Source organism: Phoca vitulina, unplaced genomic scaffold (assembly GCF_004348235.1).
Source record: "Phoca vitulina isolate PV1807 unplaced genomic scaffold, GSC_HSeal_1.0 scaffold10, whole genome shotgun sequence".
NCBI lineage: Eukaryota > Metazoa > Chordata > Mammalia > Carnivora > Phocidae > Phoca > Phoca vitulina.
Genome location: NW_022589713.1, coordinates 38881308 through 38907458, shown reverse-complemented (window position 1 = coordinate 38907458; position 26151 = coordinate 38881308). Strand labels below are relative to the sequence as shown.

Below are 26151 nucleotides of genomic sequence, written 5' to 3'. Positions count from 1 at the left end.
GGTACAGCCACTATAGAAAACAGTATGGAAGTTCCTCAAAATATTAAAAAAATAGAACTATGATCCTGAAATCCCACTTCTGGGTATACATCCAAAGGAAATGAAGACAGGATGGCAAAGAAATATCTTCCCTTCCATGTTAATTGCAGCATTATTCACAGTAGCCAAGGTATAAAAACAACCTAAATGTCCATCTATGAATGAATGGATAAAGAAGATATGGTTTATATATACAACATAATATTATTCAGCTGTGAGAAGAAAGGAAATCCTGCCATTTGTGACAACATGGGCAGAACTTGAGGGCATTTTGCTAGGTAAAATAAGTCAGATGGAGAAAAACAAACACTGCGTGATATCATTTATATGTGGAATATTAAAAAGCTGAATTCACAGAAATATATATTCACAGTATAATAGTTGTCAGGGGCTGGAGGCTGAGGGAAATGAGGAAATGTTGGTCAAAGGATACAAAATACCAGTTATAAGATGAGTAAGTTCTGGGAATCTAATGTAGAACATGGTGACTATAGTTAATAATACTGCATTATATACTTGAAAATTTCTCAGAAGGTAGATCTTAAATGTTCTCACCACAAAAAAAGAAGTGGTAATTATGTGAGGTGATCGTGGTGTTAACTAATCCTACTGTGATAATCATTTTGCAATATATTAAGTGTATCAAACCATTATATTTGTATACCTTAAAATGACACAATGCTTTATGTCAATTATATCTCAATAAAGCTGGGGGACAAAAAAGAAATCAAATATCCCAGCACCACTAAAAAGACTAGAGAGAAAAGTTTGCAGTTTTACAATTTGCTTGCATAGAACAAGGCTTTGGAACCCAATCGACTTGGTTTCAAATCTAGCATCACTGTTGGCTACTATTGTGAACTTAGGTCATCCCTTGTTTCTTCACCTGTAAAATGGGAATAATGCTATCTGCCTCACAGGTAGATCCTAATAAGGATTAAATGGTATAATAACTATAAATACTTAACTTGTTTACTAGCATAAAGCAGGTAGAAGGTATTATTCTAAGTGAAATAAATCAGGCAGAGAAAGACAAATACCATATGATTTCACTTATATGTAAAATCAAACAGACAAACAAACAAAACAGCAGGCTCAAAAAAACAAAGAATAAACTGAAGACTGCCAGAGGGGAAGGGGCTAGAGGGATGGATAAAATGGGTGAAGGGCAGTGTGAGGTACAGGCTTCCAGTTATGGAAAGAATAAGCCATGGGGATGAAAAGTACAGCATGGGGAATATAGTCAATGGTATTGTAATAGTGTTGTCTGGTGATAGAAGGTAGCTACATGTGGGGTGAGCATAGCATAACATAGAGAGTTGTCCAAAAAAAAAAAAAAAGAGTTGCCAAATCACTATACTGTACACCTGAAACTAGTATAGCATTATATGTCAACTATACTTCTATTAGGAGAAAAAGAACTGATTTCCTTTACCCCGTATAGCCTGTTGTCTGTTTCCTTGCCTCCTTTAGAATAGATACAGTTAAGGGACTTGAAGAGAGTCCCACAGCATACCAGTGGTAAATGCGGAAACAAAGTAGATCACATGCCTCAGTACTTAGCAGATTTCTCCATGCTAGGATGTTAAACTACTAAGAATAAATATTTAACACATAATTCTAACACTACGATTCATACAATAATTTTCTTTAAGGCACACTACAAAAAGCATACAGAAATCATTCAGAGTCGGCCCCACAATATTTTCACATGGTAGGATAATGGTAAGACACTCCTGGCCCTTTCCTTACTTGTTCACTTACATAATACTCTCAGATGAGAGGAGTAAGGATTTACCTGACTGGTGAGTTTAAGAGCAAGAACTCAGTAAGGATGACTCATTTGCTCCCTCCCTTCTCCTTGCGATCCAGCAGACAACACATTCACTGTCTTTCTGTAGGTCTAGTGATACAACACACCTTTAGACCTTTTCAGGGAGGCCCATACTTCTCTGGCACTTGCTTTGACTGGATGGCTAAATCTAAATTTGGCATCCAATATTTAAAGACTCATTTTCTTCATAAACCTAAGCCATATTTTCCTAATATGGTACTACCAGTAATTGAATCAATAGTTTTGGTTTGTTTTGTTGTCTTAATTTGATGTTCTTTTATTTTGTTCAATGGGATCAGACTCTACATGGGACAAAGTGATGCTTTGAATTAGGTCCCTTCAGTCCACAACAATGGTGACCGGAGACAGGATCTTTTCCTTCCAACTTTAAGAACAAATGATTAAAGCCATGAATGGAGATTGTTCATTATTACTTCTTAACAGTATATCAAGAAATGAGCCATTGACTGAGATCAGCCTGTGGACACATTCTTTTCAGAGAGGTCAATTGAAAGAGTTGGTATTTCTTGCAAATTGAAGAGAACTTGTAGTCCACAGACATCCTGCAGTAAAAAAGTATCTGGACACCTGGTAGAGACCTCGATTTACAACACAAATTAAGGTAAAATTTTTCATTGATTTGTGTTTTTGTCAGATGCTAGGAAAGCAGGAAATTCAATTAGAGCACTTACTCACCATTTCACCCAAGAGAACATAGTGGAGTCCATGCAAAAGCACAGGGTAGCCCCCACAACCTGATTATGTAAATCATTTTGTAGAAGCTAATACAAATATTTAACTTCAGAGGATTCTGCTTCAAAAATTTCAAATAATTAACAAATAGGATTAAGATCAACTCTGACAATTTCAATATTGGGTTTTGTATCCCTGCATTCAGCATCAGGATTAAAAAAAAAAAAAAAAAAAATGAGGCAAGTTGCCATAGCTAACCAAGCAGACACTCACAAATATTTTACAGACTTGTGAAAGACCAACCACTAGTATTTCTTTTACTGACAACTTCAAAAATTTCCATCATGAGGAAACTAATACTTGGTGTTTGTGAGAGATGTTCATCTGTTGGAAATGTCTTTCACAAGAACATGTGACACAAAGATTCATTTTGGAAATGACACAGAGCAAGGTTTTCATTACATGGCATCAGTCATCCAAGAGTAATGAACTGTGTTAAAACCAACACTGGACTGCCATTCTTTGGAATTACAGTTATTTAAAGAACATTTCATAACAGTGGTGTAGGATATCTTGTCATAGATGTAAAGAGATCATCTCTTTAGATCCAACAGTACAACAGAACAACACAATTTGAAGAAGTTAAGTACTAGAAGAAAATATTTACTGACTCAATTAGAATTTGGTTCATATGAAAACATATCTTCTGAGAAATGCACCATTATGATAGATTGAAAGCAGAGAACTCCCACAAAAAATAAAGGAGGAAGCTTCAGTTTGTTTCCCAAGATTAAGAATTCCTCATATCAGTGAGGTCATATGATACATGTCTTTCTCTGATTGACTTATTTCGCTCAGCATTAACACCCTCCAGTTCCATTCACGTCATTGCAAGTGGCAAGATCTCGTTCTTTTTTGATGGCTGCAAAATATTCCATTGTGTGTATATATATATATATATATATATATATATATATATATATATATCTGGAAACATGAGAGACAATGGACTCTGAAAAACAAACTGAGGGTTCTAGAGGGGAGGGGGGTGGGAGAATGGGTTAGCTTGGTGATGGGTATTAAAGAGGGCACGCTCTTCATGGAGCACTGGGTGTTACACACAAACAATGAATCATGGAACACTACATCAAAAACTAATGATGTAGTGTATGGTGATTAACATAACAATAAAAAATTTAAAAAAAATAAAGGAGGAAGTGATGGTGGTGTATCCATCTCTTCCATTTTTAAGAAGAAGGTGTGGGATAGAGATGATAACAAAGCCCAGACGTGTTAGCTCACTAAAAAGTCTGCTCTATTTTGAATTACTATAGAAAATTTTTTCATAACAATCTCTTGTTATGAGATTATACTGTAATTTACTCTCCTCATTTCTTTTTGATCTCTGTTCAAATATTACCTCATCAGAGAGACTCTCCCTGACCACTCTATCTAAAATGCATCTCAGCCCAAACTTCAACCACCATCTTCCTCTCCTATATATTTACTATCTTAACCACTTTTACTTGTCTTAGAGCCACTTCTTACTAATATATTGTATTTCTGTGTTTATTTTCTGCCTTCCACCAGAAGAATGTAATTTTCATAAAACTGGTTTAATGCTATGTCTTTAGCATGTAGAGCAATCTTGATACATAGTAGGTGTTCAACATAAATGTGTTGAAAAACTAAGAGAATGAAAAAGATTTCTACCTAAATGTTAGGCTATACCTCTTATCCCTCTGAGAAACATTTTTTGATATGGACAAATGATAGCACATAGGCTTCTCTGATCCTTTGATTTTGTTGAAAACAAAACAAAACAAAAACACTTGGACATTATTTTTAGGATATTAGCATTCCCAGACAGAACTTGCCCATCATTATATTAAGTATTGATTGAGTTTACCACCCAGTCTCAGGAGTATCACCTCTATTGCCTACTGAACTTGCCTTTGAACAATGCCTCTCTCCTTCTTACATAAGAGCCTTTGAGAAGCTTCCTTGTTTGGCTGAATTACCAGTAGGCCTGACCCCACTGAGTGACCCATGGACATCAAATAACCTGCATACTCTCATATACCTAGGGATGTAAAAGCAGAGACTATTAGTAGGGCTTTAGATGATAGGAGTCTGGCTGATGAAGTCCAGTATATGCCTGTGCATTCAGAAGAGCTGCTTTGGTTGATAACAAGCCACATCATGAGGCTAGTGGTTAAACTTTAAAAAATTTTTCAAGAATATTCTATAAAGTTGGCCTTCCTTCATTAACTAAAATTCTTCTACTAGACTATAAACAGGGTTATGTACTAACCACTAGGGTAATGTATTTTTAAATTAAGTTTATACATATACATATTTGAATTTACAGAATTTATTTTCCTCTATTCATTGATTTTTCATTTTTTATCTCTTCTGATCTTGAGGGAAAAAAAATCATTCATTTTTTTTTCCCTTAGAGAAAACTACTCTTCAGATCATTGATTTATGGAAGAGAATTCCTTTCCTCTGGTCCCAATCTGGTTCTCTGCCATAGTTGTCATGGGATTTTTGTACTATCCCTGATGTGCTTGACATTCTCTTGGACACTTGGTCTCTTTTGCAATTGCTTAACTTCGATTTATTCATATCCCACAGTGAGGTGAATCACCTTTGGTGATTGGAATAGCATCGCTCATAGTAGACCTGAAAAAGCCTTTTGTAAGGGCCCTGAGGAGCAGGTGACTTTTTGTGGACTTTTCATCTAGAAAGAGATGTGCTCTGTTTACTTGTGTTTAGAATTGACAGATAGAAAATAAGAAAGAGGCCTGCTAAACGTGAGATAACTCAAGGCTTGGCTGGTAATAATTGCTAACATCCAATATGTAGAGCCATTCCAAAACCTCCAAATTTACATTCAGGAAAACTGTTTCTAAAGCAGTACAGCCTTTCAGTGAGGCCTCGGTGAGGCCATGGGGAATAATGGGCAAGAAAGTCCTCTCTAGAAGGCAGACAGGGGTTATATGACTGGCTAACCAATGAACTTACTGCACTGACAAAGCTAGAATTCTATTCCTGCCCCCAGGATTTGGTATGTACTGGCAACTGGTGATTTCTGCTTGTTTCCCATTCTCTCTGTTCCTGAACGGTGGTCTTCCTTTAGTTCATGTATCCTATTTTTTCTCTACTGTTCTGTACTGTGGGAGTTGGGACAGATAACTCATCTTTTTTTTTTTTTTTGATAACTCATCTTTTAAGCTTATGAGTGCTAAGCCATGAGGAACAGCCATGTCTGAGCCTGTCGGGGATGATGGCATCACCAGATGTGATCATAGGATAAGGCTTTGAGGTAGGCCCCTTTGGGGAAGGATGAATGCATGAATGCATGCCACCCAAAATGTATAAATGGGAAGAATGGTGTAATGAATGTTGGACAGCCAAACAGATGAACTATTCTTAATTTTCTTTACTAGAGGTGAGGGAGCTAAATTATTCATAATCCCAGACTCTTTTGCAGCTAAGGGGGAAACCATACGACTCAGTTTGGGCCATTATGATGTAACACTTGGGTCTAAGTTAGTATTCTGGGAAAGCTTTTAAAAGGACAGAATCAGCCAGAATGATCCATCAGCTTCAGCTGCAGCTTCAAGTCCCTTTGTCCTTTTGTTTTTCCTGGCTAAGATGGCGATATCATATCTAGGCCTTAGAAACAACATAAATGTATAGATGAAAGCCACCCATAGAGAATGGCAGAGAAGTCTTGATCCTCAAGAGCACGCATGCCAAAGCATTTGCCCTTCACTGCCTATCTACAGCCTTCTTATTAATAAGAAAATAAACACCTACAAGGTGAAGCTATTCTTAGCTCTTTTTTTTTTTATGCTTACAGAGACACATTCCTTAGCCAATGATTTTCTAAATACTCTGAGGTTGGCAAGAACCATAACAGCCAATATTCTTAATCCAGAGCAATCCAGTAGCAATCCCAGGAGACAGCTAAATGTAAATATTCAGAATAAGAGAAGTTTTTTTCAACTTGATTCTCCAACACCAAGCACAGTGCCTGACACTTAGTAGGTAATAAAAATGTTTGTTGATATCATGTATTATATTTCTCAAGAGACTGTTTCATAATGACATACCACTAAAGCAAACGTTAGAATTTATAGAAGGTTCAGTAACAAATTTGAATTTAATGAATAACAACATTCATTGAGGGCGCCTGGGTGGCTCAGTCGTTAAGCGTCTGCCTTCGGCTCGGGTCATGATCCCAGGGTCCTGGGATCGAGTCCCACATCGGGCTCCCTGCTCGGCAGGAAGCCTGCTTCTCCCTCTCCCACTCCCATTCCCCCTGCTTGTGTTCCTGCTCTCACTATCTCTCTCTCTGTCAAATAAATAAATAAAATCTTTAAAAAAAAAAACAACATTCATTGAATAATTAACATTTATTGAATTTTTAGTATAACCCAAGCACCATGCTAAATTCTTTGTGTATTTTTTTAAATTAATTCTGACAGACATCCTTAGTCCCATAACCTGAATATTATTATTAGAGAGTTTAAGAGATATTTAAATAACTTAGCCAAGGCCACACATCCAGGTGGTATCAGAGCCAAAATTCAAGGCCAAGTTTCTCTCTCTCCAAACGTACGCTCTTAACCACTCTGTATTACTAAAATATTCTAAATCTGCTCTCCTCAAAGAAACACTTCCTTTGATCCCTAAAAACTCTTTTTGACAGAACAGCAAGTATACAGAAAATGTTAGTCGGTGTTAATGGTTATACATTATTAATCAATTACCACTTACTGGATGATTTATTGTTTGATTCCTCTTGGTTGACAAATCAGTTGAATTTTTCATATGCACACATTGGAATAAGTTAGCTAGAGCGATTCCCTTGGAGAGCTTCATGTTCATTTCGGGTTGCTACTGGGAACCTAGATTATTTGTCGCATTTTTGCTTTAAAATCCTGGAGTCTTTAAAATGTAGCCCCACAACCTGCATCATAGGATATTGATAAGAACAAGGATGCAGGAGGCGATTCAGTAGATACTTAAATGGCAAAAAATATAGTGCAAGTTTCACACACCCTGCAGATTGCAGGTTTATATGATAATAAATTATAGTTATCACCAGGACAAAAGGAAAAAAAGGCCACGAAATCCAATAGCTCAGTGAGAAATCTGCTAATACAGGTGGTCAAGCTTGCTCCATTTCATCGTCAAAGGGAGGCTATTTATTTGCTTCTGGGTAGTTAAATTACAGAGCCATTTACTGCTGAAAGTTTTCTAGTACTCAGAAGCGGATCTAAAGCTCTGGGCTTTAGATTCAAAGTCTGTGAGAAAAAAAGAGGAATAAGAATTTACTCCACAGACAGCATAATTGATAAAGTAGAAATCTTTCAGCAACTCTAGAAATAAAATAAGTGCCTTTAAACATTTCAATTGGAATCTCCTTACATTGTACATTGTGCAGTGTTGGGCATGCACTAAGGATAAAAATGCTGGCTATAATGAATAACAGTTTTTAGATGCTCTTTAAAATATATTCATTTTGATAGCCCCCTATTTAGGTGAGAGGTCAGTGATTGGTGTACATGTGTATATGCGCGCGTGTGTGTGTGTGTGTACACGAGACAGAGTGAGATGGACAGAGTTTCCTTGTGTACCAGAATGCTCAGAGACAGAGAAAAAACAGTCATAATGCCTCCTCAGTAGTTATAAAATCAATGCCAACTTTCTTTGCCTGTTGTGCAAGATGATAGTGATTTTAACCCAACGAGTAAAACTACACGTATATTATTTTTTTCTCATAACATTTGAAACAGTGGAGATTGCACACCCTGTGTTCATTATTTCTAAACTGCCACAACCTAGCAATTTCTAAAACTTGTTAGTCCATCAATAAAATAAATCAAAGATATTCCAATAATAATTTTTTCATAAGCATTTTTATGATGATTTTCTTGTCAGTTGCCTTTAAGTCCAATTTTAAGTTTTATGCTTTGCATATACTGAGCAACTATATTTTACCACTTGTTTCCTGGGTATAAGTGCTTGCTTAAGTTGCCAGGTAACTTGACTCTTTTGCCAAGTAACCTTTAAACTAAGACATGCATGTAATTAATTACAAATATTAACTTCATCCCTCTCAGTTCATGACCAAATTCGAAGCTTCCAGGCACAGTCTTGATGAGGAATACATTACACAGCTGAAAGAATTCAAATTCTAATTTATATAGCCTCGAAAAACAACTAATGTATCATAAAGGGCAATGAGTTCACCAAAGTAATCTTTGTGGGAAGTGACCCACAGCCAAAGATTAACAGATATGAGTGGTATCAGCTTGCTAAAAGACATCGGAAGATGAAGAAAACCAAATATCCTACCTCCGGTTATCTCAGGTTGAAACTGGAAAATATTATCAGGGAATGTCTGCAACCATAACAAAATCCAAATGACTGGAAATTTGATGACTTGGTCATTATATCACTCAGTTCTTAGGGTATTCGAATAGTTAAGGGTAAAAGTATACATGAAGATGGCCCAAATACATTAGGTCTGAATTTCAAGATCTGTTCGCTCCTCTATCTAACTTTTGAGACTCCAGAGACAAATAAATTCAGTAATAGTAATCATAAAATTATTTAAAAATATATTTGCAAAATGATCATTAACTTAAAGCAGATATGTATCAAGCATCTATATGCTGTAAATGATTTTCTTAAACTTTTTATTTTGAAATAATCATAGATTTACATCAAGTTGCAAAGATAGTATAGAGAGATCCCATGCAGCCTTCACCCAGTTTCCTCAAATTTTACATCTTACATAATTAGAGTAAAATACCAAAACCAGGAAGTTGATATTGATCTGCATGTATAGTTCTACCCCATTTTATCACTGTGTAGATTCTTGTAATACCACTGCAATCAGAATTCAAAACTATTTAAAATGCTCTTATTTATTTTCTTGAATATAAAAATGCATTATGATTTCAGATAGAAAGCTCCAGACTACTTGTTCTACATAACAACAAATGAGTATTGAAAGTTATTAATATCAAGGTGATTATCACCTAGTAAAACTATATATAAAGGCCAAAGTGAAATTCTAGCAATACAGACAATGTGTGCTTTGGTTAAACTCATTTCCCTGCAAAAAATCAGATAACCTCATTATTCAGCCATCCGCTACCCCCAACATGAGAGTGAACAGTTTTTTAGCACAGTTACCAATGACAACTTACTGAGAATCATACTACTCCCAAACAGTTTACGGCTGAAAGCCCTAGACACACACACACACACACACACACACACACACACACTTTTTTCAGGCAAAACAGAGCACTTCACAAGTGCCCTTAAAGCGCTAATGAGTTCCCCATAACAAAAGAGCATATTAATAAACACACACAAAGAAACAATGAAATAAACCAGCCAGGTTCTTCCAAGCCAAAGCTAATATAAGGTTTCTGGTCTTCCCTAACAAGTAAATATATTTCAAATCTTGCAAACTCCAATTCTGATTCAGCTCACGGTAACGGAGAAATATATCATCACAAAAGAAAAGAACAGTCTAAACCCCAGTCTTACCTTGGCCATCTGTGCCTGCACGCCGTTTGCCTTGAGAGATGCTACTGCCTTCTGGGCAGCTGCAGGGCTGTCAAAATCTACAAAACCGTAACCTGTGAAAACACAAAAGCCCCTGTTAGTACCGCATCTCCATCCCACCGGTGGAAGGTGTGTTTGCGGTCACCCTGGCATTCATAACTCTTGGAGTAACCGTGAAGGCTCTCAACCGATTGGCCTTAACATGTCAGGAAAGATACCACAATATCATTAAACATAAAATTGTAATTCCCTTATTTTCTGGAGATGGCTTTGGAGATTGGGTATGTAGTCAGTGATCTGATTTGGGCTAATTGGATGAGTAAGGTAATACATTATTTAACCAGGTTCCTCTTTCTTCAGTGTATTTGCTGCCAGAATGAGGAGAGCAAAACGCTGAAAAATATAGAAAAGTCTATGTCTATAGTGAATTCTCAAAACCTCAAAAAAGTTGATGTTACTAAAAGCCTTGATAGAACTTAAACTTATCACCAACAAGCTCTGCAGGGCCTGGAGCACAGTACACATCTGATATACAAACGTATGTGGACTGTGTGAATGAATAAAGGTTGTGAATGAGAGTTAGGGTCTGAACCTAGTTCTCGTTGATACCCGAGCCCATGCTAATGCACCACAGGACCTTGTCTCAGTGATAACGTCTTAGATAAATTATTAGAACTCTTAAGTGATATATGTGATAGAGTAATGAAATAGATAAATATTCAAAGCTTCTTTTAAAAATAACAAAAGTAGACCCATGTCACTTGTTACTTGAGTATAATCTGAAAAAGGCACAGCGGGAGTTCTCTATACTGTTCTCTGTCCTTGTGCCTGTGTGAGTGTGTATACAGAGTAAGTCTAGAGAAATAGCTAGAGTCAATGAAGTGGAATCGGTGGAAAGGGGATTCGGCAGGCCCATAAACTAGCTGATCTTAGTCCAGGGCTTAGCCTCACTGTAATGTCAGCTGCCAAGAATATTTCAAAATAAAAATGCTCAAGAATGAGTACGAGGGCAGCTTTGTGTGGCATGTCTAAGAAGCCCATCATAGATATCCTCTCCTCATCTGTCAGGCAGGGATCTACTCCGCACTCTCATCCTTATTCCTCAGAAGTTTGGAGGCGAGCTACCAAAGCAAACCTACTAACCATGCTCTGTGACCCACCCCCCGTAATCAAAGAAGAGCGCAAGGGAATTCAATTACCAAGTTGTTTCTTTTAATTAACTTTTTAATTTTCTCCCTTCGAATCCCTTCTTTTTTTTCTCTCTCCCAGCATGTTATCCTAAAATGAACTTGTTACACAGCAGTGTACCATAAAATGCTCTTGAAAAGCTGGGCAGAGAAGCTGTGAGGTTTGTGTTTCTCATCCAAAGGGAAGCCTCCTCTGTAAGTCCCGCTAATTCTTCTCTTCCCACAAAATTCAAACTATGTGAGTAATAGGAGTATTACCACCCACTAAGATGAGTCAGGGGAAATAAAAGCAGAAAGAGAAAGGGGAAAAAGAACAAAATAAGTCAAGATGTAGAGTCAGGGGGAACAGAAAATAAAACTAAAATGGAGACATTATCTCCTTTGTACCACATACTGTGCTGGGTGGTTACATGTTGATCCCTGGGGGAATGATGATGTCAGGTCTTACTGGCCTCGTGCCTGCCCATTCATGGATATGTGAAGAAACAGAGCCTCAAGCAAGGTGGCACAACTAGCCCCTAAATTGCAAGCTGCTTAATTGGCGGGTCCAGGATTTGAAGTAAAGTCCTCATAAGCCCTTTCCAAATGCACCACACAACGAACTACTTTATAACCACACTTTGCAAACTCTTTTGAGTAGATCCTGAAGCCCACCAGGGAGAGGACACAGTTCTCGAAAATTCCTTGATTTTGAAGTCAGGACATAGAAAAAAACACTTCCACAAACGGATTCAATGCAGTTCACTCAGTCAGTACATTTATTAATGGAGTGGTTGAATTCTCAGTAGAACTGGCTAAGTGAGGTTTGACAAGGTGTCCCCTCCCACCTCATGCTTTGGTCAATCATCCTCATCCGTTCACATGCTCATTCTTTCATGCAGTAAAGAAATGCTATTTCAGGCAACTTTGCCAGGCACATGGTATATAGGAGCTAAAAAGAATAGTCCTGGGGCACCTGGGTGGCTCAGTCGGTTAACTGTCTGCCTTCGGCTCATGTCATGATCTCAGGGTCCTGGGATCGAGCCCCACATCGGGCTCCCTGTTCCCAAGGAAACTGCTTCTCCCTCTCCTCTCTGCTTGTGCTCTCTCTCTCTCTCTCTCAAATAAATAAAATCTTAAAAAAGAAAAGAATAGTCCCACTTCCCACACTTATGCGTTTTTAGAGTTGAGTTGAGAGATATAAACAAATGACATAAAACAAATAACCATATAATGAATCTATAATCAGGTGCTTGAAAGAAAACAAAAGTATGTAATATAGAATCTAACAATGGAGTGCTCATTATTGAAAGTTAAGGAAGCAGTGGCATGAAATGATTTGCATTTCTTAAAATATCCCTCCAACTGGCTTCCACAGAAGATTGAATGGTTGTGGAGAAGGTGGGCAGCAAGAGTGGAATCAGGAGAAGATTTAGGGCCTATTAGAGCAATCTGGACAAATGGTGGCTGGTGATAAAATGGCGAGGATGAAGTGGAGGATTTGAATTATATTTTAGAGGCAGAATTAGCAAGACTTGATGATGGATTGACTAGCTTGGGAGTAAGGGAGATACAGACGACAAGGTTTACTACTGATTTTTCAGCAGAAGCCACAGGGTGGGTGGAGATGTGAGGTACTGAAGTGGGGAGCCTGGAGGAGGATCCAACAGGGGAGAGGGAAAATTAAAATATCGGTTGAGTCAGAAATGCCTGTGAGACATCTAAGTAAAAATGTCAAGGAGCAGTTGGATATATTAGGCTGGTGCTCAGAAAAGAGGCTAGGATTGGAAATATAAATTAGGAGGTCAACAACATAAAGACGTGATTTACAGAGACGGAAATAGACAAAAATGCCTAGTGTAAGTAGAAACCAAGGGCCCAGGTTCGGAGCCTGAACAACTTCAGCATTTAGGTGACAGGTACTAACAGGAGAATGCAAAGGAGGCTGCAGGAGAATCAGAGAAGAAGAGGGACTGAAAAGGGAATAGGATGTCTCAAAGCCAAGGGAAGAAGGTGTTCCAAGAAAGACAGAGAAATCAACTGTCACGTGCCATGGACAGTGTGAGCAAGATGAGAGTTGCAAACGTCCAGTGTGCTTAGGAACTTGGGTGTCATGATCATGATTTGCTTCAGGCCAAGTGGTGGGGATTGAAGCCTGCTTGACTAGTTGAAGAGTGAGAGAAAGAGGAGGAGGTCGAGAGAGTGCTTGCAGTTCTCCTTGCTGTTATCTTGCTGGGAAGAATTAAGAGACAGGTCCGCTAGAGGGGTAATATGAGGTCAAACGAGTTGTTTTGGTTTGTTTTAAGATAGGAGATACCACGGTTTTTAACCTTAGCTGTACACTAGAATCACCTGAGGAGCTTAAAAAAGAAATACCAGTGTCCATTTCTCACCCCCAGGAAAGTAAATCAGTATCTTTAGTAATGTGCCCAGGTGTTTACACACACATAGATACACAACTGAGTGCACGTGTGTGTGTGTGTGTGTGTGTGTGTGTGTGTGTACATGTATGTTCCTCAGCTGATTTCGATGGGAAGCCAGGGAACTACAGAGGATTCATTCAAGTTATTCAACAAATGTTTATTTGTTGCACCCACCATGGGACTGTTCTTGGCAATTTCAAATAGGGATAGGAATGATCAAGCAGAAAGCAAGAGATCAAAACTTCAGGAGGGCAAGGGGATAATTTATAGAATAATGTTCCTGAAAAGTGAAGGAGTGAGAGAATGTGGAACACATATGCAGTGCTGCCCTTACTAAAGAGGGATCCTTCCCTTAGCTCATTTCAACTTGACGGCAGAAAAAGAAAAAAGATCACTCTTGGTTAATGAGTGTTATTTATTCGTCTGTACCCGGATGTTGGGACTGTACTTAACACATAGCCTGCGCTTAATAAATATTTGTCAAATTAATTAAAGGCATGTTTAAAAGGTGCTAATACTTCACAGACTAGAGTGGAAATTAACTGATTAAAACGTCTATTAATATATTTTGACTATAAAGAACAATATAAATGCCAAACGGTCCCCGTCTGGCTCCGCCACGCTGCCGCCCAGCCAGGCGGCCCCGAGCTCAGGACTGCCTCTGTTCCAGCATGGCTTCTTCTCTGGCTCCCTCCCTTTCCTTCAACCCCCACACATTACACAGGATATTACAAAATCACAATGCTGATCTCCAGGGCTGAACTTCAGTCCAAACAGAAGAAATCTCTGTGAGGGAATGAGACACCCGAGCTTTCTCTGAATCAGGGCGGGAACGGATGAACTTTGAGAAGCGTGTATTTCTAGAGCCATCAGGCCAGCAAGGAGAGGGGTGCCTCTGTACAAAATATCTCTTCTACGGAAGACTCCACCGCAACAGGGGTGCTCAGATCCCCTGACACAAAGTTACAAATAAAGAATAAGCCACCAGATATGAAATATTTCACCAAGCTATGTGTTTTCCATGCATATTTCACTAATTAAAATGAAAGTGCAGAGGTAAAAATGTCTCAAGCAGTCCCGAAAAACACTCTTGACTGTAGAAATGCACGTTGCATTCCTGAGTTTTATGTGACGGTATACACTACACGCAACCAGGAGAACAAAACGAAACGCAAAGCCGCTCCGAAAGAATAACGATGCATTTATTACCAAATAAAGTGACTTCAATTTGGTTTCAATTTGCTTTCCTTAATGAAAGAGAATCAAGTCTGGGTACAGGAACCTCTGCACCTACATCTGGAGAGGGGCAGGGTAGGGAGATTAGTTCAGCTCCAGCTAATAATGCTTTAGGGTCACTGCTAAAATCCTCCCTAAAACACTGGTGAAGGGAAACCGTCGCAAACACAAGCCCAAGTGACTGGACGCACACCAGTCTCACTCCCTCAATTACATAATTAAGCTTGGCAGCAGGTTCAAATGAATTAAACCTGAATGTCACTGTTTTCTCCACACACCCCCGTCCTTGTTTTTCTTCCTTGTCAGGGGGAGAAGGCCAGCGGTTCTGCAATTAGCGGGAAGCAGAGCAGTGAGAAAGAACCAACTCCACGCTAATTAGGTCATTCGCCAAATGCACTCATTCCATTGGCAGATATAATCAATGCTTTCCTGAAATGCCTTAAACTTGGTGTGTTAATTTAAAGTTTTGCTATTTTTATTGCACCACAAGCATGGTGACTTTATAGAAAAAATACACACACACACACACACACACACACACACTTAGAAATTGTAACCCAGTTCTACAAACAATGGATTGGCCCAGAGGGTTGCATTTGTAGGCAACTTCTCTGCGACCTTTGCCATTCAACTGGACCACTGTGTGACAATCCATTTGCATTTTGTTAAAAGTCTCTTTGCCACCTTCACCAGACTATTTTGTACTCCTCTGTTGCTGCTCACTTTTCAAATTTTCTATTTAAACTGCTTACCCGTTTACCAACATTGGGATTTCTACGGGGGGCAGCAGGGAGACATTAAAACCAGAACTCCTAGTTCGGATCTGTGGTGGCATCTAGTCAGTGGAGGGAGACTTGCTCTCAGAGTGAACTGCACACTAAATCTCACAACATTTGCATTGCTCTTCTTCTTCAGAATGGCTGTCATAAGCCCACTTGAAACAGATGGCTTGATGTAACACCCAACTTCTTTCAGAGACAATCCAGCTGTGAGTCAAATGCGATTTTTAAACAGAATAAGCGAACACTTTGTCTGGGAATTACACGTTCAACTGAAATTCTACTCAAATTGAACAGTTGAAGATGTTTAAGAATTGCCCTCCCATCAATCCCCCCTCCTTCTGTTTTGGCTTGATGATATTCTGTGGCTCTCATCTGAGCACAGAGCAGAAAACCAGAGCTTGAGGAAGGGAAGGTGACCTGGCAGAAGGGAGGAGTGGTTTGCAGGCTTCCTACAGGTCCGGTGGAGTCCAGGCTGCCTCCTTGCCTTGCATTTCGGCTAATTTCTCTCGCATCCCGAAAATGTTGAGTGATTGCTGAATGTCTTTTTCTTATTATTGCATTTCCTAATTCTCTGCATTATGTGATCAAAGAAGGTGGTTGCAGGTAGCACTGATAAATTCTTCACCCCTTGTATATTTATAAAACCAAACTTAGAAACCCCAGTCATTACTTCAGTATCTTCTTTGCGGTGATTAGTATAATGAAGCAAGGGTACTACGGAGGAACCAGAATAGCCACACAGCCCAACTTAGATGTGTGAAAAATAAAGGCAAAAGATAAATCCTGCTAGAATGCAAAAGCCAGCACAAGAATGCTTATTTTGAGCGAAAGAAAATTTAAGCCATTAAAATCTGAAATCACCTATGCTTTGAAACATCTTCAGAAAGTAATTTGGAATGATTTTATCCGGGAAAAAAAAAGACAAGCATGTGTACTTTCTCTGCAAAGGGCTACAGCCCTCAGATGCTTAGCAAATAGAGGTAAATAAGAAGGGTAACAACGTCCTATATACAGTAAACAGATTACTTCACTAGATTCCCCTGATGTTTAAACTTAATTACCCAAACATTCTGATATTCTGGTGCCAGAAACACTAAAATGAGACATCAATTTTTGGAGTAGGATTTACCCATTAGGAGGAATGCCTTTAAATCATGATGTGACTTTCCTATTATTTCATTTACTGAACATCTACTATGTGCAAAAAAGATAGCTCGCTAGATGCTGCAGGGAAAACTAAGACTCTAATATAGTCCCTCCTGTCAGGCAGTTTAATGGTCTAGTAGGGTAGATAAGGAAATTTAAATACAATAGCCTTTTTTTAAAAAAAAGATTTTATTTATTTATTTGAGAGAGAGCATGGGACAGAGTGTGAGAGAGAGAGAACACAAGCAAGGGGAGAGGCAGTGAGAGAAGCAGACTCCCCACGAAGCAGAGAGCCTGATTCGGGACTCCATCCCAGGACCCTGGGAGCATGACCTGAGCCAAAGGCAGACACTTAACTGACTGAGCCACCCAGGAGCCCAATAGAGAGTCTTCTAACACATAGGGGGTTACATTAGGTGAGCATATGCAAAATGCCATGTTTTCCTTCGGTATGGTACACATGGTTTTGTGTATACAATTCTGCTAACCAGAGATGAATGCCTGATTCAACATGCACAAACCCTTTCGATGTGTGGCATGATGGTAAAATTATCCATGTTTTAAATTTATGTTTGTATGTATAATTCTATCTCTCTGTTTGCCAGTTTTTGTGCATAGCAGAAATGAATTAAGTTAAATACAAAGTATGGAGAGGAACCAGCACCACATAAAAAAGTGAAAGGAAAATGCTAGTATTTCAACATGGCAAATATTTCTTCCAGGTGGGGGCAAAGTCAATACATTTTGTACAAACGACAAAAGGGAGCACCAGGAAAAGAAATTAGGTCCCATATGGCATTTCCCGGCAGAACAGAACAATTACAAAGACAGACAAATTTAGGGAGCAAAGTACTTAGTAGTATACCACTTGAAAATGGGACACTATCTCATTCCATTTATGTTGCACAGAAAGTCTTATTAAACCAAACACAAATTCAAATCCCCAAACTCACTTCCCTACTCACCCCGTTCAATTGATTTTTAAATGAGAGAAATTGCTTCTTTATACTGAGTAAAGTCAAAATTAAGATCAGGATCATCATTTATGGGCTTAGAGAGATCACTATGCTTTATTAAGATTAAAGAAACTCACTGATTTGCCAAGGTCTTTGACGAGACTAACCATTATTTTATTATAATATTGCAGAGATTAAGGGAGCAGTCTGCTTGGCTGTAAATGGGCAGATTAACCTCTGTGAATCATCTTGCAAAGCCTTCCTTTGCTAACAGGCAGTGTTCAAGAATACAAAGAAAATATATGTCTCGTGTGAACGTTTGGTCCTATGTGTCTCTGCCATCAACAGCAGAGGGATGTACAAACATGTAATGCTGTGTGGCTCCAGGAGCCAGCCAGGGTACTGATAAAATAATTCCATTGAGTTTGTAACTATGATGGAAGCAAGCTGTAACTGAACACTCTAATTATATCTCTACAATCGCGGCGCACAGTAGGGTAGGCAAAACTAGCTATGATTTCATTCCTGAGTGCCCATCCTGCCCTCCCTCTCCTTGCTCTGGTCTTACAGACTTGGGGAATTGTAGATGATTCATCCATCAGAAAAGCAGAGATGATGGTCTCAGTGTGTGAGAATCCATGGAAGGAGAATCCCATGCCTCCACCCCCAGCCCCCAGGTGCTTTAATGCACAGTGACACTCAATGGCTCTAGCTGATGGCTTAGGAAGCATGTGCGTAGTCTTTCACATCCTTCTAGAGCAGAGACATCCCCTGACCCATGGCCATTCATCTTTAGAGGATGGATATTGTAGCAGAACTAGGCAACCACCCAGAGGGATGCATTAAGTAGCTCAGTGCAAAAAGGAAGGAAGCAGAGGTGAATCCTACATACAGGTTGACTCTTTTTAAGAAGGATGTATTATCTGTGAGTCTCTGTTTTTGTTATACTCTACATTCTAGATATTCCCTCCACTGTCTTGTCACTTCATCTCAATTTCTGCACAAAGCCCGGTATTCCTTTAAACTTTTAAATTTTCTGGGAAAGTTTCCATGCATGATTTCCTCCTTCTAAACCTTTGACAAAACTCACTTTGAAACCCTCAGGAAGCTTCTGTTTAATAAAAGTCATGCATTTTCTATTTTAAACCCATATTTTACTGGATGCAGTCTTCAGTCATGTGTTCATAGGTCTTATTCCAAGTATTTTAAATAAATGTCCAAAAGTACTGTCCCTAGCACTATGAAAAATGGTGTCTTTTACATCCTATTAGATCCCAAATTACTTCTTTTCATCCCACCTGATATAACAAATATGATTCTAGTTCTGTATTCAAATTTTAAAAATAAAGAAACTTATGTGTACATATAGGTAATTGATAGTAACAGAATGCATGGGGTAAAAAAATAAATAAATAAAAATAAAAAATAAAAATCAAGCCAAACAAAACAGTATTCACTGAAATAAATGTAAGTTCCTTTCTACTTAGACCTTAGCACTGTGGTTCACTTTCCCAAGAAACTCTCCTATGATTCCTTCTGATGTTCTAACTTAAAAAAGCAACCAAAAGTTAATCTTGAGCTCTACTGTTGTATGCATTAGAAGCACTTAGGGACTTATAGAGTGATAAAAATTATTCCTGCTATCAGGAGTGCCTGGGTGGCTCAGTCTATTAAGCGTCTGCCTTTGGCTCAGGTCATGATCAAGCCCTGTGGCAGGCTCCTTGCTCAGTGAGGAGTCTGCTTTTCCCTCTTCCTCTGCCCCTCCCCCTGCTTGTGCTCTCTCTCTCTCTCTCTCAAATAAATAAAAAAATCTTAAAAAAATTATTCCTGTTATCAAAAAACATGAAATGAAAAACATTGTATTTAAGATTTTATAAATGGCTCCCCAACTGTCCATTTTCCTCCTAAAAATAAATTGTAGTGTTGTTTTCTTCTAATTTTAAAAGTTATACAATTTTATTGAGGAAATTTCAGTCAATATGGAGGGAAATTAACCATGATGCCACGGCTCAAAAATAAACTTTTCATTTATTTATTTTTTTTATTTTTAACCCAAATAGTATCAGATTATGCAGTTTTATAATCTACTTTTTTCTCTTAATAAGGCATGTGGTACCTTTCCTGATCAATAAATATGGATTCATATAATCTTGTTAATCTACTATTTTCAACATCCAATTGCCTAGCTCTTTCTTTTCTTTTTTTTTGATGTAGTGTTCCATGATTCATGGTTTGCGAATAACACCCAGTGCTCCATTCAGTATGTGCCCTCTTTAATACCCATCACCGGGCTAACCCATCCCCCTACTCCCCTTCCCTCTAGAACCCTCAGTTTGTTTCTCAGAGTCCATAGTCTCTCATGGTTCGTCTCCCCCTCTGACTTACCCCCCTTCATTTTTCTCTTCCTGCTATCTTGTTTTTTTTTTTTTTTTTTTTAACATATAATGTATTATTTGTTTCAGAGGTACAGGTCTGTGATTCAATAGTCTTAGACAATTCACAGCGCTCCCCATAGCACATACCAACCCCAATGTCTATCACCCAGCCATCCCATCCCTCCCACCCCCCCACCACTCCAGCAACCCTCAGTTTGTTTCCTGAGATTAAGAATTCCTCATATCAGTGAGATCATATGATACATGTTTTTCTCTGATTGACTTATTTCGCTCAGCATAATGCCTAGCTTTTTCTTAAAGATTTCTGAGCTCTACATTATGCCTTAGCCAACTGATTTGCAAGACTGATCTTATTCCAACATTTTGAAAGATTTTTAAAACTAATAAAATAGGAATAAGCAATACTCTTAAAGTCTCCTAGACTTTAGAGAGTGATTTTTTTTGAGTTTTTTGTTTCTTTGAAAGATACTTCAAAGACCCTAATGCATGCAAACCAAAGATCTCAGAAGCCAGTTAAATCAAATTCAAATAATGCCCTCCTGAAATACAGGAGATTGGAGGCCCATTTTCCTTCTCATTGCAATTAGGTTGGACCCATCTCAAAGGAATTTTGGAAGTATATTGGGACCTTGAGACACAATTTCAGATCTGTGATTCAGAAAGGATGCCAAGAATTTCAATAGTCATGTCATTATACATTTATTTTGAAGTTGAAAGTGAGATTTTTTTCCTCAACAATGAAAGATACGTTTTCCCCAAGGAAATTTTACTATAGTATGGAAATTGGTATGCGAGCTGATGGTACCAACTCTTCTGTGTCCCTTTAATAGCTGGTGATCCATGGCTTGTAACTTAGGTCTTCTCTCTTATAGGCAGAACTTGCTTGATGAGTCTTGGTTGCCTAAAGACAATGGGATTTCAATGATCCTAGGATATATATGCTGGTTAAGATGCCATTTAGAGAACTGTGACCTGGATGGTTAAGTACAATGTCCTAACTAAGGTCAGGACCTGGATCATTAGAGAAATGGCTCTGTAAGCAGAGATCAGAGGGGCCTCCTCAGAGAGGTTTTCTACTTTCTTACTCTCTGTCTGGTCTGTGGACCAGCAGCAATGGCATCACTTGAGAATTTTCAGAAATTCAGAGTCTTTTGCCCACTGTGGGGCGCCTGGGTGGCTCAGTTGGCTGAGCGGCTGACTCTTGATTTCAGGTCAGGTCATGATCTCAGGGTGGTGAGATGGAGCCCCACATGGGCTCCGCACTCAGCAGGGAGTTTGCTTGAGATTCTCTCTTTCCCTCTTCCTCTACCCCTCCCCCTGCTTGTGCTCTCCTTCGTCCTCCTCTCTCTCTCTAAAGGAAATAAATAAATCTTAAAAAAAAAAAAAAAAAAAAAAGAATCTCTTGCCCATCGTGGATCTACTCAGTCAGGCTCTACATTTTGACAAGATCTCCAGATGACTGTATGCACATTAAAGACTGAGACACTCTGGTCTGCAACAAACCACTCATCAGGTCTGGACTGCACCTACTATCCTTATGAAATTGCAGGGGAAATGGGGATCTTCAACGTCATCTCATGCAACCTCTATCAGGTCTTCCAATCCCAGAATAGTCCCTGTGCCAAGTGCTCTTCAGGCTCCACTGGACAGTGCTGATGTTGAGAAATACACAGTCCCCAAAGTGGCTCACACTAGACAAGTGTATTTAATGGAAAACTGGTGTGGTTGAAGGACAAAGATGCTGGCATTATATACAGTCTGGGTTCAAATCTTCGCTCTGCTGTTTGATAGCAATGAATCCAAAGGCACAGAACACTAAAGCAAAATTGAGGGTAATAATAATATTACCTTCATTATATATTGGCTCTGGGCACTGAATGAATTAAAATGCCTTCAAAGCTCCTGGCCTAGTGCCTACGGCACCCTCTCTCACCAACTCCCTCACCTTCTTAGACTGTGCTAAAATCTGGCATCCTGATGGAATCCACTTGCCTAAACTGCATTTTAAGAGACAAGCCAGGCAAGTGTATTCCTTCTCCACAAAATAAATCTCTGTGTTTTTAAAGACAGCAATTTTTCTCCTGCTTCTGTTTGCAAAATTAATACTTGGAAATGCAGGATCGGGGCTATTTTTATATAATAGCCAATTTCAGAACAAGTACATGTCCTCCTTCTCTCTCTCCTTTATGTTTGTCCTTCAGAGATATACCTAATTCTGTTTAGTTACAAAGTTCAAATTGGCCCTACATTAATATATCCCCTTAAAAAAGCAATGTTCGTTTGAGGAAGCAGGTAACCAATGTGAAGAGTGATTATACAATAAATGTATTATGCAAATTCCAGTGAACGTTTTATGCACACTGGATAAAGAATCAAATTAAAGTCTCATAACCCTTGGAAAATTAGAGTTAGCAAGCACAGAGGTTGGTTTGCCCTTGAACACAAAAACTGCTAAGAGCAGACATTCCCCCATCATTTCCACAAAACTGAACCATTTCTGAAGGTTTCAGATTAAAATAAGAAATCCCCTAGGAGTCACAAAAATCAGCTATTTTTACAGAAATAATTTGGAGTTGCAATTTTAAAGTGTTATGAGTTGGAAGGAATTGGTGAACTTCTGTGCCATATTTTCAAAAGCTAATATTCCAGGGAATCGGCCAGTTGAGAACATGAAAAATTGCATAGGGAAGAGGGTATGTGGGAAGGGAGGAAAAGTCTTCTCAAGAATCAGCACAGGAGGGCTGATTTACAGAGCTTTCCCCCATAACAACCCGAGAGTGGCATTATGCAATAGACCACTATGCTCCTTCGATTTCCCTTCACTCGAGGTAATAATGGGACATAATAGCTGCCTTCCGATTACACTGTCGTGTCCACTTCTTTGCGGTTTGCCAACACTGATTCCACCACTGGCCTCTCTACAGAGAAATAATGGACCATTAAGAAGGAAAATGCACAGGGTCTGTACAGCATTTCCCTACTGGAGAAGAGAGAAACCATCGCAAGCATTTCACTCAATCAATAAGCAAGTACAGGTGTGAAGAAGGTAAGTCGAAAACCCATTTTGCCCCCAATTTTTACACATGGAGCCAGGATGTGGGCTCCAGTGCCAAGAACACTCCATTCATTCATCAACCCCTGGAAATCAATGCTGTTTCCTGTTCATCCTTTCTGGGAGCCAGGCAGGATGTAAATATGAAAATAGTGCTATTGATTTAACAAGTGCTCAGTGAGGTCCTTTTATGAGTTCTGAGGTAGGTGCTTCGGGGCGGAGAAAAAGACAAATGAGACGCAGATTCTCTCCTAAGGGAATATGCAAGCTGCAAGGAGAAACAGCCAGCTTAACACCAAGATGCTCATTAAAGGCTGTATGTGCTATGCTTGTCACAAGTACAAAAACCCAGAGCACATAACACAATGGTGGAAGGAAAGCTTATGTCTGACTAGGGAAGAGATGATGGAGAAGGGAAATTTGAGCTGTTTTTTTTTAAAAAAAAGTTCTTTTCTTTTTTTTTTCTTATTTTATAACTTTTTAATCAACTTTATTGAAATATAATTTACACATAATAAATGACCATTTCAGTGTACTGTTTGATGAATTTTGCAAATATAGTCACTCAATCAAGATATGGAATACTTTCTTCATCTCCCCCTCCCCCAACCCCGCCTAGAACCCCTCATTGCTTCTTTAGAATCATCACCCTTCCCTGTAGCTTCTAGGCCCCGGATACCACTGATCTGCTTCCTGATGAATTTTATGGATGAATCCGTCTTTTCTAGAATCTCACAGAAATGGAATCATTTTTTTCTCTTTTTTCCTCTGTTTTTGTTTTTTGCTTAGCGTGATGATGAAGGGGAAACAGCATCCTAGTTTCAGCAATGATTTAGGGACAGGTAAATAAACTGTGAGTTCAAGAACTTAACAAGGGCATCTAATAAGAGACTAAAGAGGAGCAATTTACAAGGCGTTGCATGAAATAATACAAGACAGATAACATGACCTGACCATATGTTATGAAGAACTTTTGAACAATTTTACATCAAAGCTCCTGATAGCCTCCTGCTCCCTCCCTGCACTTTGGCTATATTGCCTCCGGACTGTTGCACCTGCTGTTCCCTCTTACTGAGATAACTGATCATCTCCCAGACTATACGGAAGCTGGATTCTTTCTTCCCTCTGTTAGTCTCTATCATCACATGTTGTTAATGTCTTCCATTGTACCAGGCACAATCTGTAGATTACTTCATTTGCTTATAAGATGATTGTGTTTTCTCCCAACAGACTTTCAGGGCCAAGATAATAGAGAACAGAACGGTTTTGCTCATAACTGGACAGTACAGCGGGACTTGTGACACTTTATGGCTCATATTAGCCACTGGAAGACTGAGTGAATGAATGAGTGAATGACTGAGTGAATGAATGAGTGAATGAATGAGTGAATGACTGAGTGAATGAATGAGTGAATGAATGAGTGAATGAATGAGTGAATGAATGGATGAGTACATGCAAAACAAAACCTCTGCTTTTATTCAGTCCCATCCAAAACTTTAGGCATTAGAAGTCACATAACTCTTTTTGACAAACAAGTCTTCACCTCTCTTCTAAAATGCCCTTTTAAATTACATAATTTAAGGAGCAACACAGACTCTTGTCAATTTGCCATACCAACCATAAAATCGAGACATTGACCTGATCTGTGTTCATGCACTTTTGGGGGACAACAAGACAAAGTATTTAACTTCCAGAGAGACCTGGAAGATGCTGGATGTCAAGGTTACCATAACTAAAAACCAGTAATTGTTATCTTAATAAGGCAGGATTCTGTTTTCTAAATATGTCAGATGTGTACCGAAAACAAAGGATGGCAAGTGTTTCGGTGTTAACGCTTCGGCTGTTTTTCAGGAACTGGAGTTTTATGCTACAGGATTTTAAGGTGAGGTTAGCACAGCACGGTTTTCAGATCTATAAGTGACTTTGTGTCAAGGGCCTGCTGGTTGCTTGTCTAGTTTATTGTGACTTAACAAAAGGGCCCAGGAACAATATTGCTCAGCAGAAGAAAAAAAAATAGGTGAGCTGATGGCTCATCCAGAAGGGACAGAAAAATACCAAGATCAACAATGTTCACAAAGAAGTGCCCTCTAGAGAATGCCAGAACTCCGCAGTGCAACAGGATAATTGTAAAAGTAGCAAAATCACTGTTTTCAAGTCATACTTTTAGAAACTTGACCTTGGAAATTTTTTCAAACACACAAAGATTCACAAGCTGTGGCACAAGACAGTATTTTTTTTTCTTTCTGACACAGTAATACCACACTAATAACTCATTTTCTATACACTCCTGAAAGCACTCCTTTCACTTTGCCCTAGGGTCTCTTAGCCATTTAACAAATACTGCATACAAGAAAATAAATGTTTTGGAACGTAATTTAAGTTTCCTTCCCCAAACAGCTGGTGAGAGGAGAATAAATTTCCCTCTTCTTCACTTTAGATTAGTTTCTTCTGCTGATGAAGAGGAAGCTTGGAATTCCTTCTGGGGTTGAAATACACATTTAAAAAAAGAAAGAAAAGAAAAAAAAAAAGATTGGCCTAAGAGTTTGCTTTCTGTCCTCATGAAGAAGGAAGGGATGAAAATAATAATAACAATAATAATAATAATAATAATGACTCAGGGAAAATCCTGCTATCCAAAGCATCCTCTTCTAGGAAGAGGATGAAAAGCAGCATAGTTTCAGTAACATCAGACATTTTGAGATTGATTTTTTTTAAAGATATTCTTTTCTTGGAAATGATAAAGGTGACTTGTATTTAGACCCAGACTGATGGCATTGTCTTTCCAGAAGCTGATGTGACTTAAGCTGACACATCATTACAACAGGATGA

General features: G+C 38.7%; 1 protein-coding gene across 2 annotated transcripts in view; it reads right to left on the bottom strand.

The window, feature by feature from the left end:
* Window positions 1-26151, bottom strand: part of RBMS3 (RNA binding motif single stranded interacting protein 3) — a 1498583-nt gene that overhangs the window by 403445 nt on the left and 1068987 nt on the right. For both annotated transcript variants that reach the window (XM_032408843.1, XM_032408844.1), the window contains one exon: window positions 10148-10239. In XM_032408843.1, the coding sequence (XP_032264734.1) occupies window positions 10148-10239 (92 nt within the window). The remainder of the gene's footprint in view (window positions 1-10147; window positions 10240-26151) is intronic.